The 20057-nt window shown below is 39.7% G+C and overlaps 1 protein-coding gene across 1 annotated transcript in view; it reads right to left on the reverse strand.

Annotated features, from left to right (window-relative positions):
* The window catches only part of ZNF277 (zinc finger protein 277), a 134306-nt gene extending 114296 nt beyond the window's left edge, over window positions 1–20010 (reverse strand). The window contains 1 exon segment of the mRNA NM_001083395.2: window positions 19918–20010. Coding sequence (NP_001076864.1) covers window positions 19918–20005 — 88 coding nt within the window. The 5' untranslated portion in view covers window positions 20006–20010.
* Between the last annotated feature and the right edge of the window lie 47 nt (window positions 20011–20057).

The raw sequence follows: 20057 nt of genomic DNA on the forward strand, positions 1-20057 counted from the left end.
ACCTGGACATACAGGAGACACATGTCTAATCCCATCCAAGTGGCCAGTGTAATGTCAGGTGTAATGCTGATATCACTGACTGAGCATCTGAACATAAAATACTGGAGCAGAATGTATTGAAGTCACAATCCCAAAATGGGAGCTGAAATCGGAAACTGATGCTGGAAATAAAACACTAAGAAGAGAAAATGCTGGGTTACCTTTTGCACAGTGGCAAGCAGTCAACAGAACATTTCATTGAAAAGGTGAAGGTGCTATTTAAACTGGCCTTGAGGAATATGTAGGGTTATAAAGTAGAAAGGGATTCTCAGGTGGCTCAGCAGTAAAGAATCCACCTGCAAGGTAGGAGATTTGGGTTTGATTCCTGGGTTGGGAAGATCCCCTGGAGGAGGAAATGTCAACCTACTCCAGTATTTTTGCCTGGAAAATCCCATGGACAGAAGAGCTTGGTGGGCTATAGTCCATAGGGTCGCAAAAGACTCAGACACAACTTATCGACTACACAACATAAAGTAGAATGTCAGGGAAAAGAGATTCTAGGCAAAGAGACTATGAGTTAAGGTTAGACTGGTAAGAAGATGACAAAATTTCTCAAAATATGCAGCGATAACGGAAGGGAAAAGTAACCTTAGGTTTTGGAACCACCCGCCATCACTCTCAAGATTATATGGTACTCCAATGGCTACAGCCAAAAATTCAGTGTTGTGAGGATGATGGGGTAAGAAATGCGTCACTAGACTCTTGCTTTGGACACTGCATAAAGCATATGATACACAACCTCTCTAACAACAAAACTGCTATTAAATTATTACTCAGATTCAGGACTCAAGGGGATCTTGAGGAGAGGATATGCCAGACAGCAAGCAGTTTCAACTCTTACCCATCCCTTACAATGCCTAGACTATCATCAACTAGCTGTGGATCATTTGTGCACACATATGTCTACACTTACAGTAACTTTAGAGAAGTGCGCTCAATTCTCAATACTTTATTTGTAATCTGGCTTTCAAATTAATTCAAAGAAGGCAAATCAACTTAAAGTAGGTACTGCAGAGGAACACTTGAAAATTCAGAACATCATCCTGCATGAATTTAAGTGTTAATCTACAAACTATTTCAGACAGGATGCTTTGTTCTTATTCTCCAAAGAAACATATCTTAATTGATTTCACAAAGTTTCTTCTATTGTCTAGTTGATACCTTGTTCCTTTTCCTTCAGTTCATGTTGTCTTCCCCTGAGATTTTAATTCCAATTATATTGACTTGAAATCTCTATCTTGATTCCCCAGACCTCATTATTCACTTCTAAAATAATCTATCTAGTCTTTAATATACTACATTTATGGGACAAAGGCTTTGAAAACACTGTAGTTTAAGGGGAAAAAAACCCTTTTTTTGGTGAAGGGGGTGTCAGTCCCTGGATACTACTCCATTTTCACTAAGAGAACTAGAGAAAATAGCAGAATATTTTAAATTGATACCAATCTTCTCTCTTAATGAAGTGGAAACTACTATCTTGTCTGTTTTTCTGAAATAGAAGATTAAACTCCTCTCCCACAAATTACTGATTTCAAGCAAATGCAACTGATATTAAGAAGGAATACATAAGATAAGCCATACACTGATCAACCAAAAGATTCTTTTAATTAGTAAAGTCTTACAGGTGACTTGATCCTAATACACGATATAAAACAGTACCATGCTGATGTTTCCTCACTTCAGAAATTTAAAAAGATGTCATTCATGTTAAACAGTAAAGAGTAAACATTAAAAACAGTAAAGAGCATTTATGGGCAGTGAAGTAATCTCTACTTCATTTAATTTGATTAATATTTCATTCATAATTTGATAATCTCAAATTATCAAAATGGAAAAACAGGGGAATGTGGAAATGGAAGCACAAAAAAGCAATATGAAAAACTGCAGTCTATCTTTAGGAACAGATGGCATTCATTAGACACTTCAGAAGTAACTGGATTTCTCTCTCTCTCTCACACACACACACACACAAAATGCAGCTTATCACTAAAAAGAAGTATTACAGTAGAAGACTAAATACCTCTGAAAGGATGACTTTGGACTTATTGGCTGTGCTAAATCAGACCTAAGGATTTGCATTAGATATGTATGTAAGTTTTCAATAAGAGAAAATTTACAGCAACAAAGTAGCATTTCCCCATTCGGGTTAATCAGACTAAACTTCACTCCAATTAACAAATCAACATTTTTTTTACATACACACACACAGGCACAATTTTAAAGATATATAATCATCTTCTCTCTCAAATGATGTGAGGTCTTGGTTGAAAATTCTTAGACAATCTGTATAAAACTCTGGAGCTTAATTAGGAATATCTGGCAAAACTTGACATGGATCAAAGCAAAAATTTCAGGGGTATATGCTCATTTTTAATTATGGAAAATATATCTACTTTTCTGAGAAAAGAAAAAATTCATATAAATAATAAAAACACAACTTCAAAAATATATTTTTATCTAGAAAATGCAATTTAAAAGTGTAGATTTCCATATGACAGAGTCTAGTGAGCGCTTCATGGGCAGGCTTTACTCTTCCATCTCTGCCTCTTAATCATCTAATGTGGGACTCACACATGAAATGTGGTTACAAACAAGGGAGAAAAAGAAAACTCACAGCTATCCCCATGGTTGAGAAGCAGCATATTAAATTAGTGGGGCCAGGCAATGAGGAGTCCTGAATAAAAATATTCTTTCATTTTGGGATTTTTCCTATAGGCAGAGAGAAATTATAGCTGGTTTGTGACTGGAAGGTTATATGATGGTTTCAGTTCAGTCGCTCAGTTGTGTCTGACTCTGCGTCCCCATGAATCACTGCACGCCAGGCCTCCCTGTCCATCACTAACTTCTGGAGTCCACCCAAACCCATGTCCATTGAGTTGGTGATGCCATCCAGCCATCTCATCCTCTGTCGTCCTCTTCTCCTCCTGCCCCCAATCCCTCCCAGCATCAGGGTCTTTTCCAATGAGTCAAGTGTTTTCATGAGGTGGCCAAAGTATTGGAGTTTCGGCCTCAGCATCAGTCCTTCCAATGAACACCCAGGACTGGTCTCCTTTAGGATGGACTGGGTGGATCTCCTTGCAGTCCAAGGGACTCTCAAGAGTCTTCTCCAACACCACAGTTCAAAAGCATCAATTCTTCAGCGCTCAGCTTTCTTCACAGTCCAACTCTCACATCCATACATGACCACTGGAAAAACCACAGCCTTGACTAGACGGACCTCTGTTGGCAAAGTAATATCTCTGCTTTTTAATATGCTATCTAGGTTGGTCATAACTTTCCTTCCAAGGAGTATGCGTCTTTTAATTTCATGGCTGCATTCACCATCTGCAGTGATTTTGGAGCCCCCCAAAATAAAGTCTGACACTGTTTCCACTGTTTTTCCATCTATTTCCCATGAAGTGATGGGACCAGATGCCATGATCTTCGTTTTCTGAATGTTGAGCTTTAAGCCAACTTTTTCACTCTCCTCTTTCACTTTCATCAAGAGGCTTTTTAGTTCCTCTTCACTTTCTGCCATAAGGGTGGTGTCATCTGCATATATGAGGTTATTGATATTTCTCCCTGCAATCTTGATGGTTTAGAGAGACTTATTTGGTGGCTCAGTGGTAAAGAATCCGCCTGCCCACGTAGGAAATGCAGGGTCAATCCTTGGATAGGGAAGATCTTCTGGAGAAGTAAATGGCAACCCACTCCAATATTCTTGCTTGAGAAATCCCAAGGACAGAGGAGCCTGGAGGGCTACAGTCTGTGGAGTCGCAACGACTAGGACACAACTGAGCAGCATGCACAAGCACATTTAGCTTGGCACCCAGTATGGACTACACGAGGAATGTGCTAGTCTCACAAGAGCCTCTGAAGTCTGTATTCATCTTTGCATTAGAACTGTTCCAAGGCTATTCCTCTCCAGAAAATCTGATTCATGTTTGTCACCCTTAAAGTACTCCTCATCATGTAGGAGTTAAATCAAGTTCTTTTGCATGGCCCAGAAACTCCTTTTCAATACAGCCATTGTGCCCTTTCTAGCCTTGTCTCCTCCTCTACCGTGTTATCTCAGGCTTTGATAAATATGCAGGTGTATGGGTTCTCCATGCCTTTTCTCATGCAGCTTCCACTATTAAGAAGACCCACCCCACCCGGCAAAGACCCCTGCCTATGTCACACCTCCTCGTGAAGCCTACCTGACCTCTCAGACAGGCTGAAGACGGAGGCAGGCACTGCAGCTATGCTGCCACAAGTCGAGGAATGCCCTGTGCCATCAGAGGCTGAGAGAGGCAAGGAATGGCTTCTCCTCTAGAGAAGAGGGAGTGTGACACTGCTGACATTTTGATTTTTGCCTTCTGGCCTTCAGAATTGAGACAGAATCAACTTCTGCTGCTTTAAACCACCCTGTTTGTGTGATCTGTTACAGGCAGCCCTTGAAAATGAACATAATATATATCAATGGAACTATTAGCATTAAAATTTTTCTCTCTACAAGCAGGTAATGGGATTCTCCTAGATAATTATAAAGTGTAATATGATTAAAGCTACAAAGAAGTGTGTAGCTAATTCACACTACGGTTCAAGAAAAGCTTCACATAAAAAGTGACACTTAAGCTAAGATTTGAAAAATGAGTATGAATAGCCCAGAAAGAGAAACGGAGGAGGTATATATTTATAATAAGGATTATAATATTTATGAAGTGTAACTTATGAAGGATATAACATAAAAAATGTTGCCCATAAGTATATGAAAATGTGTTTGAGTTTCCACAAGTATGTGTGTATTTCACAGAAGGGTCCAAGGATCAGCAAATATTGATAACATTCTAATAATTTTTGATATCTATAAATAAGGTGAATTCAGAATCTGATTAATATACTACCAAAAAGGCCAGCAAACACATAATTTTTAGAAGAGGTGACAAAAGAGCAATCCAGTTGTTTCACTTACATACTGCTTGCCTAAATCAGTTTACTTTGAAACCACATTTAATTTAATAGTGAGAATCCTGAGGAAATGGAGACTTGCCAGTTGGCTCTGAATACTGCTAACTAGAAGTGAATAACAATGGCCCCATGAATCATTTCTAAGCTGTTAAAAAAAAAAAACTTTCAATAAAAAATTCCTCTGCATCACACTAGCTGTGGATTTTTACATCAAAGAGATGTCTGGATTCATCATTTCATTTATAAACAGTAATTCAGAAACTCTGACATTTCTGACAATGATGCCAAACACAGGCAATGAAGAAAACTGCAACTAACCTACATTCTTGAAGTTGATGAAACTTGATAGGAGAATGTAAATTAAAATTTTATAACCTTAAATAATGCATTAAATAGCTATGGTTACCTGGTTTAATAAAAAGCATAGGCTTGAGTGCTCTGGAACAGTAGATCAGAGATTGGTTACTTAGGAACAATTTCCTTTAATATCACTCAATATTCAAATCTTAATTCAAATATACTAAGAGCAGGACACTAAAATAAACAAAAGAAAATTTGAAGAGTTCTCATATTGTGCTAAAGTGGGTAGGTTTTGTTTATACAAATATTTATTTCAATGCTTCCTGGAACGTTTTCAAAAGAATTTTGGCTTTCTGAATATGGGGGTGGGGTGGGGTGGCGGGGAGGGCGGGGAGGAATGCTCCTTAGAGGATGTCACATCTCTCTGAGATAGAACAAATAGCTGTATTTACTGTTTTTACCCTGTGTTTAACACTCTACTCTTATTTTCTTCTCCACTAAGGGCCTGAAGTAAAACAAGAAAGCTATAAAATGAACAACAATGGTTATAGCTGTTATTATAGAAACAGGGTGAACAATCTCTTCTTGAAGATGTTTACAGATGGAACTACTGAGGGTGTCTAAGCTCTCAATAAATATGATCAGTTTATGGAGGAGATGACCCCGATTAGCATTTGCCAAATCAAATTCCACGGAACACTGGGGTCTCATTAAATGTTAATAGGTGCTATTTGAGAAAAAGATAGTGCAGTTAAATATTTGGGAAACTGTAATGTAACATTTATCTCTTTAACAGCCACAAAAATTTGTAGGCTAAAAAGTCCTGAAGAATGCGTTGACGTTCTATTTAACTCAGTATTTGCACATGAAAGTCTCTTTGGTTAAAATACTTTTTCCACCTTAGAAATCAATGGAGTCCTGAAATATTATCCCTAAAAACATAGATAGCATACTAAATTCACATCAGTCCTACCTACTTCTATCACGCAGATGAACCAAAACAAGAACACAATTTTCTATGAATGTATCTCAAAGTATGATGTCAAAGAAATGAAGTTCTTTTCTGTCCCTTACAGGTTTAATTCATTTTAAAATTCATTTAGACTCTAAGAACATGTAAATCTATATGGTTAGATGTACTCTGAGTTTCATTAAATGAAAGTAAAACCAAACTGTGCTCTATTTATGGAAACAACAATAACAACTGATACTTAAAAATACCTTATTAACAAGTGGGAAATAGAATTTTCATCTGTTTTGTCAAAAAACTCTTAAGATGTTTCAAAAGGAAAAAGATCCAAAACAGGAATCTTTCTCTGTGGCATCAAATACCCATGTACTCTAGGGGTCATGAAAAAGAAAGGCTATTATCACCTTATACTTGAGAATTATATTACAACTGGCTGATTATTCAGGATTAATGAGCGCAGGGTTAGGAGTTCAGTGGCCAGATGGGCAACTGTAATGAGCTGCCTGGAGCTAGGGCCCCGCCGGCACTGCCAGTCAGCATGGCAGGGGCCCTACACCAACAGTTTGGCTCTGCTCCAGCAGGGACCACCTTGAGCCAGTGGCTCTAAACCAACTCAGTCTTCTTGGCTTCATCTCCATCTGGGTCTGGAATGCTAGTCACTGGGCATGTGACTAATTTCTTAGAACGAAGCCTCAACTTGTATATCTTTTTTAGTAACTGAGCCTTCAACCTGCTGTCCTGATTCTGTAAACTGTTGATTTGATACCTCACCCAGAATAAGTGTCCCTCTATACCTGTTTCTCTAAGGCTTTTTAACTGACTTGAATCCTGTCTCTCAAGTCCAGTTTTCTTGTGGGTGAGTTCCTGTTACTGGCAAAGACTCTCTTCTTGACCAAACTTTATAGTCAGGTTCCTTTGAATCTTTGTCTTGATCAGGCCACGCCAGACCTGCATAGACAGGTTTTAGCAAGAATCCTGGTAAGTCAGTCTGGACAGAATCCCCCATTCTCCATGTCTGATGGGGTTCCTCTGTCTCTACTATCCTCCAGGTGATACCTTACTACCCTGGCAGGCCCGTGGCCAAGAGTCTTGTTGAGTCTGTATAACCGGTGAAACTGTGTCCTCCTAAAATGCAGTTGCCCTGCTGAGTTTATGATTAACCTCTCTATCTGAAAATTGATTCCCTTTTGTGTCCCCTCTGACCTCAATCCTGTGCTAACTGAACACTAAACAACCAGAGTCAGGTGACTAAAATTGCTGTTGTTGATATTATCATTAACATAAAAACTCAGGTTCTTTCTCCAGGGCAAGATGAGCTAATAGACCCCCTGAGCCATGAATCACCTGGCCAGAGAACTGTAAACCAGAGACATCCTAACTCCCAAAACTATGATTAATAAATGTCACAGAAATGTCACAACTAGCTTCTTTCTTCTTCCCCTTTAAAAAACCCCTAACTCCAAGACCAAGTTGGAGCGTTTCTGAGGCTTGTTTCTCTTGCTTGGAGCCCGGAGATAAATCCTGACTTTGCTGCAAACTCCTGCTGTTAAAGAGTTTGGTTTTTTGCACCACAGGCGCATGGACCCTTTGCTCCATTACACCAGAATGGCCCTAATGTTTCCTATTAGGAATTTTCTATCACCTAACCTACCCAACCTGTTCTTTGTCTAAAAATCCCTACCTGTCTTTAAACTAAGAATTGAGTCCAGTTCTATACTGTGGTCTCTTCCCTTCCATTCCAATAGCTGCTGAATAAAATCTGTTTTTTACTACTTTACTGTCCAGCTCTGGTTTTCTTTAACACCACCAGATACCAGACTTTCTACCTGTCTGTACTCTGATGCCTGTTTTGTCATCATTATGGAGTTCTCTGCCTACCCTCTCTGGAACTTCCTTATGATAGAGCCCAAGCAAACCCCAACCTATCAAAGAAAGAATCTCCATACACAGCCTGCTTTGTCCTGGAATGTTTTTCAAATCTCAGGAATTTCCTTACAGGACTGATGGATCACCTGACTTTATTAAAGAGAGCATATAATTAAAGTCTAGTAATGGCAACCCATTCCAGTATTCTTGTCTGGAAAATTCCATGGACACAGGAACCTGGCAGGTTATAGTCCACGGGGTCGCAAAGAGCCAGACACGACTGAACACACACCCTTGAGTCTTCAGTATCTCTTTCTCTGGCACATACCAATGCCTCCTGACTCAACTTTCCCTCTTCAGTACATTGTTATCTGATTAAAGTTTGATCTTATCATTTCCTTTCCTCAAGTCTGCTGAGTAAGGATCTAACATTTTAAACCACATCATCTGCTTCAAACTGTTCAAAACTCTTTTCATTGTTCCATTTACCTAACACCTTCTCCGGGCAAAATGAAATGAGTTGTTACCTGATGCAGATGCCTTTAGTTTTTCACTGTTCTCTCCCTTTGCCTAAGCCTAGGATGCCTTGCCTTATTTCTGCATGTTCAAATCCTACTCGACTTCAAGGCCCAGCACCACCTGCTGGGTACAATCTCTTTCTTGCTCAACTCTATCCTGATCACTCTGATGGTCCTTAACACTTTCTACTTTGTAATACAGGTACTAATGCCTCATTATCTTCCCTATTAGGCCATAAAACCCTGGACTGCAAGACTTATAACTTCTTTTTATCTTTGTATTCTACAGCATCTAAAATACAGAAGCTTGCACAAAGTAGATGCTTAATACAATTTTTTGAATGAACTAATTCTCAGTTCTATCAAAGCCCTTTCAGATTTGCATCATTTATTAAAATATGGAAAGGAGAAGGGATGGGGTAAAATGAGACATGTCATAATGATCTATCCGTAATCTCTTGGATTAAGAGACTCTAGAAGTTATCTGTTGCCTGTGGCTCTGCACCAACTTTCTAACTTGATACACTCGATTAGTAACATTAACATGTGCAACTAACGTGTATCTAATTCCTAAGGGAAAATCCAGATATGTATTCTTTCTACACAGACTCTAGAATTAATGTATAATTAGGCTCCCTAGATGTTAAGTCTACCTTCTCTTTCTTTTGTGGATGTACGGATGATAAGTTCAAAGAATGCTAACATAAAGAATTCCCCCCTTTACATACCAGGAAATTTTAAATATGAGTGCAAATAACTTCTCTAAAACCACAGAACCAGTCAGAAGCAGAAGAGGGATTAAAACCCAGATCTTTTGACTCCTTGTGAACTCGCCACCAAACAATATAGTCTATGATCACTGATGCTGGAAAAATAACTCAAAGTCCCAGTAGATTACAGCATTACTTTCCTTCATGAGGATACATATTTATAAAGCTTTCAAAAGTCATCCATCAACTAGTATGTAAGCAATTCCAATAAGCTTTCAGACTCTTTTTCACTTTCCTCTTCCCTCCTCCATTTGTGAAAATTAGTTGTATGGTGCTTTAGCAAAGATAGCTTGATTGATGTTATGTTACTGTTCAGCAACAGTTCCTGCTATTAATTGCTTTATAATGGTAATTACGATTTGTGGTACAAGATTATTTTCTTTTCTAATTGGCTATTACTGGTGAATAGCAGCTTGTTACATAACAGAAAGACTGTGTTAAATAAATAATCACAATTACAATTCTGAAGTCCTTCTCTTAAAAAACAAATTGAAGTTTTGAATAAAACCACTAAAAAAATTGTTAAAGGCAGGGCCTCAGTAATTACTTGGGGGAGGGTTCATCTTTCAGTTTAGGAAAAAAAACCACGAAATAAGGACAGTGTTAGGGAAACCAGGAGATGGAGCATGCATTTCCTTTCTTTTAAAAATAACCCGTTCAAAAGCTTTATTCTGCTCAGCTCCTCAGTCAAGGAATACAAATTGCAGATTCAAATGTTTCCAATTCTTCCCAGAGTACAATATGGAAACAGAAAGGACTTTCCAATTAGCTCTGGTAAAATATGAATGTGGAGCCCCACCTACCGCACTGAAACATCCTCAAGGATAAGGCCAGGGGTTCTTCTTCATTTGTGCCCCCATACAGCACCCAACATGGAGCTGACCAACAGTCACAACCCATTCAACAGCAAATGCCATCACACCACAGCACTGTCCCAAAAGATGAGGTGATTCAAAGCTATACGTGACAGTCCCTGTCCTCAAAGGCATTATAATAAAATCAGGGATATATCTTGATTCAAACTCTAATGTTAATTAGCCTGTAATCATTTTAAAGTTCTACCTCCAGACTGCTGCAGTAGTAGCAGCAGTTGTGATAACAGGGAGGTCACATGACTTGTTAAAGGTCACACAGGTTTTAATTCACAAATACTTTGGAATCCAGCTTGTCCAATTCCAAAGACTCACAATTGCCTCTTGTGACATATCTTCATCAACATCATTCATCTCTATCTTCATAGTCTATCAAAGCTTACAGAGTGCATTCACATATAATGTCTCACTCAACCTTCCAATAATATCAGTAAGGTAATTAACCTGCAGCATTTTTATGAGATTGAGGCTCAGAGAGGTTAAATGATTTTTTCCTAAGTTCACATTGTGACAAAGCAGCAAATTCAGGATCAAAGCCCAGATTTCTAACTCTTAATCCAGGTTTTCCTTCCACATATTTTTACTCAATGTATTAATTTAAATATATTACATATAAAGAAAGCCCCGAATTATCCCATATTGGATTATATTATTAATACTTAAAATATTCTACCATTTATTGTTGAACCCCCCTAATCTCCCTCTGTACTCTTGATGAAGCAAAGGTTTAAGTCCTGTTTAATACTATAAACTTTACTTGGTTCCTGAAGATAGCACCCAATTCCAGTTGGCTATTTTACAAATAAATGACACTGGTCACAAAGACCATTGGCTGAGATGTAAAGAAAGGCAGAAGACTGATCAGTCAAATCCATCACTTCTGGAAAAAGCTGCCCTGCTCACCCTTGGGTCAATGAAGTCAATACAACACACTTGTTTCAGCAAGAGATGGCAATTCTTCAAGGCACTGTCAGTGAAATGACAATCCATTAGGTCTCATAAGTTTATTAAATAAATCCAGCAAAACTGAACCCCAGTTTGTGGCAAAGTTCCCCATGAACAGTTAATAGAGGTATTTAAAGATTCAGTGGCTGGAAGGACAGTTTAGGTACACTTCTTATTAAATGCTCATGAATTTATGTATAGAACAAAGTATGATTTTTATTTTTCTATTTTATTTTTTACAGAATCAGTTTTATTTTATAGTTTTTGGCATACATTAACTGATTCTCTTTACCTCTGCTCGCTTCCCTTTTAAATGAACTCTTTGAACCCTGGCAGAAAGTCCTTTAGGGAAAGACTTTTCCTTCAGCTCATCTTTCCGACTTGAGAGGAAAGAGTTTTCAGGTATCAAACGGTGATGAGCATCAAGAAAGTATTAATATGATTTTTATTATCAGTCTGGTCAATATCATCTTCAGTGTTTCAAGCTGGGTTTTATATGTGTATGTGTTGTGAAGGCTGGAGCTATTCTTCTGCATGAATGCAGTATCTATGTCAGTATAATAAGAAGTGTACATTAACTCAGTGTCTGATACTACAAGGACTGACCAAATTCCTTAATAGAAACCTGGTCATAAAATGAAAAAGAGACATTAAAATTGTAGCACTCAAAATCAGCACCGGTACCACCACTGGCACACATGCTGGAGGTGTTCCTGAACCTATGACTGAAATAAAAGTCACCATTTATTGAAGACCAGGAATTATACCCATCATTTCATTAATTGTTTTACTATTCTAGCAAGACAGACATGATTAGCACCCATTGTTCATACATGAGAAACTGAAGATCAGAGGCTGTTTAACTTGCCTGTGGCTGGTTAAGTAACCAGAATTTGATCCTAAGTTGTTATGACCAACCTAGACAGCATATTAAAAAGCAGAGACATTACTCTGCCAACAAAGGTCCGTCTAGTCAAGGCTATGGTTTTTCCAGTGGTCACGTATGGATGTGAGAATTGAACTATAAAGAAAGCTGAGTGCCAAAGAATTGATGCTTTTGAACTGTGGTGTTGGAGAAAAGTCCCTTGGATTGCACGGAGATCCAACCAGTCTATCCTAAAGGAGATCAGTCCTGAGTGTTCATTGGAAGGACTGATGTTGAAGCTGAAATGCCAATACTTCGGCCACCTGATGCAAAGAACTGACTCATTTGAAAAGACCCTAATGCTGGGAAAGATTGAGGGCAGGATGGGAAGGGGACGACAGAGGATAATATGGTTAGATGGCATTACCGACTTGATGGATGTGGGTTTGGGTGGACTCCGGGAGTTGGTGATGGACATGAAGGCCTGGGGTGCTGCGGTTCGTGGGGTTGCAGAGAGTCGGACAGGACTGGACTGAACTGAACTGAACTGGCCTGATCTCTTTCCTCATACTATGTTGCCTTTCTATAGTAACATAAGCTTTAGAACAAATTTATGTTTCAGGAAAGTCTGTTTCAGACCTCATCCAGTGGAATTTAGTTACTATGAGACATCTTTCTAATAGTAATTGGACTAAAAGTTCTCTTTCAGTTACTGTGTGACCTTGTGCCAGTTGCTCTTTGCACCAGTTTCCTCCTTTGTAAATAAAAAGGGGATAATATGAATATCTATCCCAGGGATGCTGTGAGACAAAATAAGATCTCCAAAAGCATTTGAAACAGTACTTGGCACAATGACTGCTCAACAAATGTTAGCTACCATCAGCATCATCATTATTATAATATCTCCTCTTAATATCCTACAAGTTGGGTCCTATGTACATTTTAAAGGAAAACAAAGGATGTTCTAAAGAAGGCCCCTTCAGAACCTTACATCAAACCTAGCAGCTATAATTCTTTTTCTTCTTTCACACCCTCTGGCCTGTACTTTCCAGGCCATCTGTGTATGTAAGGTTATTTGAGCGTCTTGCCCATGAGTCTAAATGTGGGTGGTGTATGTGTGAAGAGCTGGGAGCTGGGTATGAGGGGGCAGCACTGGGTAGAGCTGAGAAAGGGTATAGAAGATAATACAAAAGGCCTTTAGAGCACATAGTTGCAATACCAGTACAGAGCACCAACAGACACTCTGACAAGCCCTAAGAATGCATGAGCAGCCTAAGCAGTTATCACCACTACATTCCTACGCTTCCCCTTGGTTACACCATAATGTGGATTGCTTCTAAGTGAATCAGAATAGGCAGTTTTACAGTTCAATTAGGCATATCTTTAAATTCAACTAATGTTTACTGATTTCCAACTTTATAAAAGGAAGTATATCAGTCTTTCATAAATATAAAATTCAATGAAATAATCACAAACTCTGCAAGGTAGGTATTAGAGCTATGTTTTCATAAATGTAGCAAATGTGCAATAAATCTACCACACAGCTACTAAATGTCAGAATTGAAATTTAAATACAGTTTTTCCAAGATAGGCTCTAGTCTTCCTTCCACTGTCATGTCAAATATATGAGACTGGACTTAGGCTGTAATTCTGAAAGATGACAACCTGTGGAAAACTGGGTAACAGCCACACAGATAATGGAAGACAGATTTCAAGGTCTGTGTAGTAGTTCACTCAGTTATGAGTTCAAGGTTATAAAGGACAGATCCGAAGCATTCTTTCAAAAATTTAATCATTATCTAAAAACTAACCCTTCACTTAAAAAAAGACTGAAAAACTATGCTAAAATGCTAACTGTGATTACTCTGACCAAGTTGACACTTCATGATGATATTCTACATTTTCCCATTAGTATGTATAACTTTCACAAGCACACAACATCTACACAGTTTTCTATTCTTCTTCAATTCCTCTGCTTAAAACAGCAGTCATTTTAAGCACTTTGGATGAGTTTCAAACAGATTCTAATCATCAAATTACTATAGAATGTTTACTACACACAGTTCTGATAAGCACTGGATGTATAAAAATAAAATAAGACACCTCTTACCCTCAAGAAGTTCACAGTCTACTGGTGTAGACAAAATTGCCAACAAATAATTATATGTTAAGTGTGATAATGGAGATTTGGGAAGGGAAGAAGGGTGTCTGACAATGAGGCTGGAAACGTAGATTAAGAACCCTAAATGCAATGCGTTAGAGTTACACTGAAGATGTGAAGTGAAGATCCATGAATACATTTGAGTTTTGGAAGGTGGATTAAGAACAGCAAAATCAAGAATCAGTGATATCAATATGAAGGTTCTGCAATCATCCAGGCTAGAATTCAGTTTTGGTCAAACATTTACTAAACACTGACAAGATGACAAGAACAGGGTCAAGCAGACAAAAACAAAAGACATGGTTTTGGTCCCAAAAGCAAAGTTTGGAGCTTGGGGGATATGCATTGTAGGTCCAAAGAAGCATTATCCTGATGATCATCTCCTGGGCATGCATTTGTAGGGAAAAAAGTTGACTCTATCAGAATGCTACAGTATGAAAGCACAGATTAACTGTCAGAAGAAATCACCTCCATCAGAAAAATTTCCCCAGTAACCTCCCCAAATGTGAGAAATGTTGAGTCTATTTATTATCTGTTCCCAGTTTCCTGGAAAAACATGAAGTCCCAGTCACTGTTCGAATGTTTGGAAGGTGGTGGTGTGCACAATCAGAGGATTCCCTGAAGGAAGATGGAGTCTGGCACACAGAAGGTGTGGAAGGTGTCACACCTGCCTGCACACCACAAAGCGACTCATTCCAGCAGAAATCTTGCACAATTGCTAGGGTTTCTATAAAAAGACTCCACAGTCCCTTCTGCCCCAGAATATTAAACACACAGATGGACATTTTTATTAGAATTAGAGGGAAACCTCTTAAAAGAGACAGTTTTCAAGAAATTAAAGATTTTTACAGGGAAAGACATAATTGATAACCGAACTGGCTGCTTAACAAAAAATATGAATATGCATACTTTTAACATCTGTAGTTTCACCCAAAATTTGTATCACACTTCATAGACTTTGAAAAGAATGTGGATAAAGTCACACGATACATGGGTTATCAAAGGAATTTTTAATGACAGCTTTACCTTATGACCTAAAAACCAACCATTAGTGAGACTACTGGACAGTTCTGAATCAGGGTGAAGAATTCTTTTCTGGTTCAGATAGCAAATTCACTGCTCAATACTTTCGTTGAAAATAAACTGGAATCTAAAATCTGTATGCAGGTCAGGAAGCAACAGTTAGAACTGGACATGGAACAACAGACTGGTTCTAAATAGGGAAAGGAGTACATCAAGGCTGTATATTGTCACCCTGCTTATTTAACTTATATGCAGAGTACATCATGAGAAACGCTGGACTGGAAGAAACAGAAGCTGGAATCAAGATTGCTGGGAGAAATATCAATAACCTCAGACATGCAGATGACACCACCCTTATGGCAGAAAGTGAAGAGGAACTCAAAAGCCTCTTGATGCAAGTGAAAGTGGAGAGTGAAAAAGTTGGCTTAAAGCTCAACATTCAGAAAATGAAGATTATGGCATCCGGTCCCATCACTTCATGGCAAATAGATGGGGAAACAGTGGAAACAGTGTCAGACTTTATTTTTGGGGGGCTCCAAAATCACTGCAGATGGTGACTGCAGCCATGAAATTAAAAGACACATACTCCTTGGAAGGAAAGTTATGACCAACCTAGATAGCATATTCAAAAGCAGAGACATTACTTTGCCAACAAAGGTCCATTTAGTTAAGGCTATGGTTTTTCCTGTGGTCATGTATGGATGTGAGAGTTGGACTGTGAAGAAGGCTGAGTGCTGAAGAATTGATGCTTTTGAACTGTGGTGTTGGAGAAGACTCTTGAGAGTCCCTTGGACTGCAAGGAGATCCAACCAGTCCATTCTGAAGGAGATCAGCCCTGGGATTTCTTTGGAAGGAATGATGCTAAAGCTGAAACTCCAGTACTTTGGCCACCTCGTGTGAAGAGTTGACTCACTGGAAAAGACTCTGATGCTGGGAGGGATTGGGGGCAGGAGGAGAAGGGGTCGATGGAGGATGAGATGGCTAGATGGCATCACTGACTCGATGGACGTGAGTTTGAGTGAACTCCGGGAGTTGGTGATGGACAGGGAGGCCTGGCATGCTTCGATTCATGGGGTCGCAAAGAGTCAGACACGACTGAGCGACTGAACTGAACTGAAAATTACGCTTTCCATCAGATACTCAATTCACTCTAATAGTCATCTAAACATTGATCCTGAATTAATGATGGTCATCACAGTTTTGTAAGGATCTGGAGAAAAGGATGCTGCTGCTAAGTCACTTCGGTCATGTCCGACTCTGTGTGACCCCATAGACGGCAGCCCACCAGGCTCCCCCGTCCCTGGGAGAAAAGGATACTCATATTATTACTGGTGGGAATGTCTACTCACCATTGAAGGGGAAAATCTGACATCTATCACAATTATAAACGTGTCACCTTTGACCTAATTTCTCAATATATATACATCCAGTGGACAAGGATACGTATGTAGAGCTGTTCACTACATTAGTGAAAAACTAAAGCTACACTTACATGTTCATTAACAGAGGAATGGTTAACATATGGTGCATTCATATCATGGAATACTACGGGCACAGTTCTTAAAAAGAATGAAGCAGCAGATGTATTGACATGGAAGAATGTCTATAATAGAATACTGGAAGAAAGAAGGTGGCAGATCTTTAAGCTTACACTGAATGATCCTTTTTTATTCAAAGGAAATCAAAACCATACAGATGCGTGTCATACATAAAATTTATTGAAAAGAATACTTACCAAACCCCCAAGAATTGTTACTTTGGGACTGAGACTGTGTATGGTGCAGGAACTTTGATTTTTTTACGTTACACACCTCTGAATGGTTTGAACTCTTGATGATTAAAAGTTTTATAATTTTAAAATGACTAATGTACTTAAAAGTCACACAATGCTTTTGAAAGGCATACCCAATTTTCTTTTTTATGAGTTACTTTGAGAATCTGGAAAATCTTTAGTATGTTACTATAAGATAAGGGCTGCTGCTGCTTCAGTTGTGTCCGACCCTGTGCAACCCCAGAGACTGCAGCCCACCAGGTTCCCCCATTCCTGGGATTCTCCAGGCAAGAACACTGGAGTGGGTTGCTATTTCCTTCTCCAATGCATGAAAGTGGAAAGTGAAAGTGAAGCCGCTCAGTCATGTCTGACCCTCAGTGACCCCCATGGACCGCAGCCTACCAGGCTCCTCTGTCCATGGGATTCTCCAGGCAAGAGTACTGGAGTGGGGTGCCACTGCCTTCTCCAAAAATAAGAGTTGACTATGTGGCATATCCCCAAATGAACTGTTTAGGGTATGAATATAACACAATATTTAAGAATGGAGCTTACTAAAAATTTCTCCAAAGAGGTACTGAAATAATTTCAGAACTAGGGGTTTCATTGAAGTGAGAAGAAGTAGCACTAATTCTGTGCTAAGACAAAAATTTAAGACTAAATGTCAATTTAACCATGAAAGCACAAAGCAAGAAATTAACAAAAAAAAGAACCAATGACAAGGATGAAGAACCAAATTTAAGCCTGAAACCACATTTGTTATGTTAGGAAGTTAGACATGAGCAACAAGGGAGGCCTGGCTGAAAGGGATGCAAGCTGGAGCTCATAGATACACTACAAAATAACCAGAGACTTTTCAACTCTTGCTCATGTGCCCTAGGCACACAGAGAGTGGATACAAAATAAACAAGGGGCTTCTCCAAGTAACCTTAGGCACTTAGGATTAGGAGCCCAGTAAGGGCTCATGAACATTCTACATCTAATCATAACAGACTGAATTGTGAGAAGACGTAAACAACATAGCCTGCTATTACATAACTTAAAATTGTCAATCAGCCTTGAGTATATGCCCATTTGTATTCCCCTTCATGGACTGGTGGTGGGTACAAGTTCTACTTTGCACACACCATAGGCAAAAGGAAGAGCATGGAAGTATGAAAGTGGGACATCAAACAGGATCAACAGGAAGGAAGAGGAGAGCTCCCTTGGAGTCAGTCTGCTCCCATGTTTTAGGAGTGTCTGTCTAATAAAAGATGTCTGCTTGAGCCAAACTGAACTGTAACTTGTCTGTTATACTGTACCCTTTAGTCTATCACTCTAAGTTTTCGGTGTGACAAGACAAGAAACTAGGAAAAGAAATAAACTGACCTAACTGAAAAAACATCAACAGACTTCCCTGGCAGTCCAGTGGATAAGACTCTGCAGAGGGCAGTTTCCACTGCAGCAGACCTAGACTGGGTCCCTGGTCAAGGAACTAAGCCCCTGCAAGCTGCACGGTGTGGCCAAACAAAAAAAAAATCAAAAGGAAAAAGACAACTAGCTATGTTAAAAATTATGTATCAGACCAAAAGAGAAGGGAGTAATGTTGGTGATACACAGACTATAAGGATACAACTATGACACACTAGACAGTGTATTAAAAAGCAGAGACATCACTTTACTGACAAAGGTCTGTCTGTGGTTTTTCCAGTAGTCATGTATGGATGTGAGCATAAAGAAGGCTGAGGGTCAAAGAATTGATACTTTCAAACTGTGGAACTGGAGAAGACCCTTGAGAGTCCCTTGGACTGCAAGCAGATCAAACCAGTCAATCCTAAAGGAAATCAACCCAAAATATTCATTGGAAGGACTGATGCTGAAGTTCCAATACTTCGGCCACCTGATGCAAAGAGCTGACTCACTGGAAAAGCCCCTAATGCTGGGAAAGACCGAGGGCATGAGGAGAAGGGGGCGACAAAGTATGAGATGGTTGGATGGCATCAATGACTCAATGGACATGTGTTTGAGCAAACTCAGGGAAACAGTTAAAGACAGGGAAGCCCCGAGTGCTGCAGTCCATGGGGATGCAAAGAGTCGGATAGGACTCATTGATAAATGGATAGATGATAGATGGATAGAACAACAAAAGAAAGGGGCTAGGGATTCTAAAGATAACCTCTTCCGCAGCTTTCAAAGTTTTATTTTCGCTCTCTATACTGGGTCAGAAGACAACCGGAAAGTCAAGCAAAGCCAAAGTAGCTGTGATGACTTTCTTTGAAGCCATGACTACAAATTACCATTTCCTTTCCTATTGCTCTAAGGACCCAGAGTTTGGGAAGATCTTCCAGGCTCTACGTTCAATCCTAGAGAACGCCCGGGGCAGTTGACAGGGGAAGAAGCTGTGAGAGTCATGCAGACTTTCCCTTCAGAGGCTGCTCCAGACAACAACTGAGAAAAATCTGTCGAGTGACCAACCAGTCTGCAAATGATAATCCGCCTGAACCCAAATAAAACCTATCTCTCGAGGCCAAACCAAGCAAACCGAGGCGAGGGTAGACTACTGGCGAGGAAAGAGGTCAGCTAATTCCAGAGTTACAATCACACACGCGCAAACCTTGCCCCACGCCCACTCGGCAGCGAGAGTAAAGGTGGGAGCTCCAAACGTAGGACAGAACCCAGGGAACTTCCGGGGCTGCGGATAAGGCCATTTCATCCCATTTTCTCTTCCCTCCCAGACAGTCTCCAGTAAGTAGCTTCCTCTCACCCCCTCCTGTCCCGCGGGGCTCCACCCGTGGCCCCTTCGCGCTCAAGTGGCTGGACGGAGCTGAGGTCTGTCCAGCAGTCAGCTGTATTCCAGGTTGGAAAGAAACGAAGACAAAAAACCATTTGCACCTCAGAGGCACCGTACTCACCCTCATAATTGACACCTCCGGCTCCACCACGGTTGCCATCACTGTCCTCCCCTTGGGTAGCAGCCCCCTGGGTCTTGGGAGCAGCCATTACTCGGCTGAGGAAAAAAAAAAAAAAAAAAGAGGGCCGCAGAACAGGCGCG

This window comes from Bos taurus, chromosome 4, assembly GCF_002263795.3.
Source record: "Bos taurus isolate L1 Dominette 01449 registration number 42190680 breed Hereford chromosome 4, ARS-UCD2.0, whole genome shotgun sequence".
Classification (NCBI taxonomy): domain Eukaryota; kingdom Metazoa; phylum Chordata; class Mammalia; order Artiodactyla; family Bovidae; genus Bos; species Bos taurus.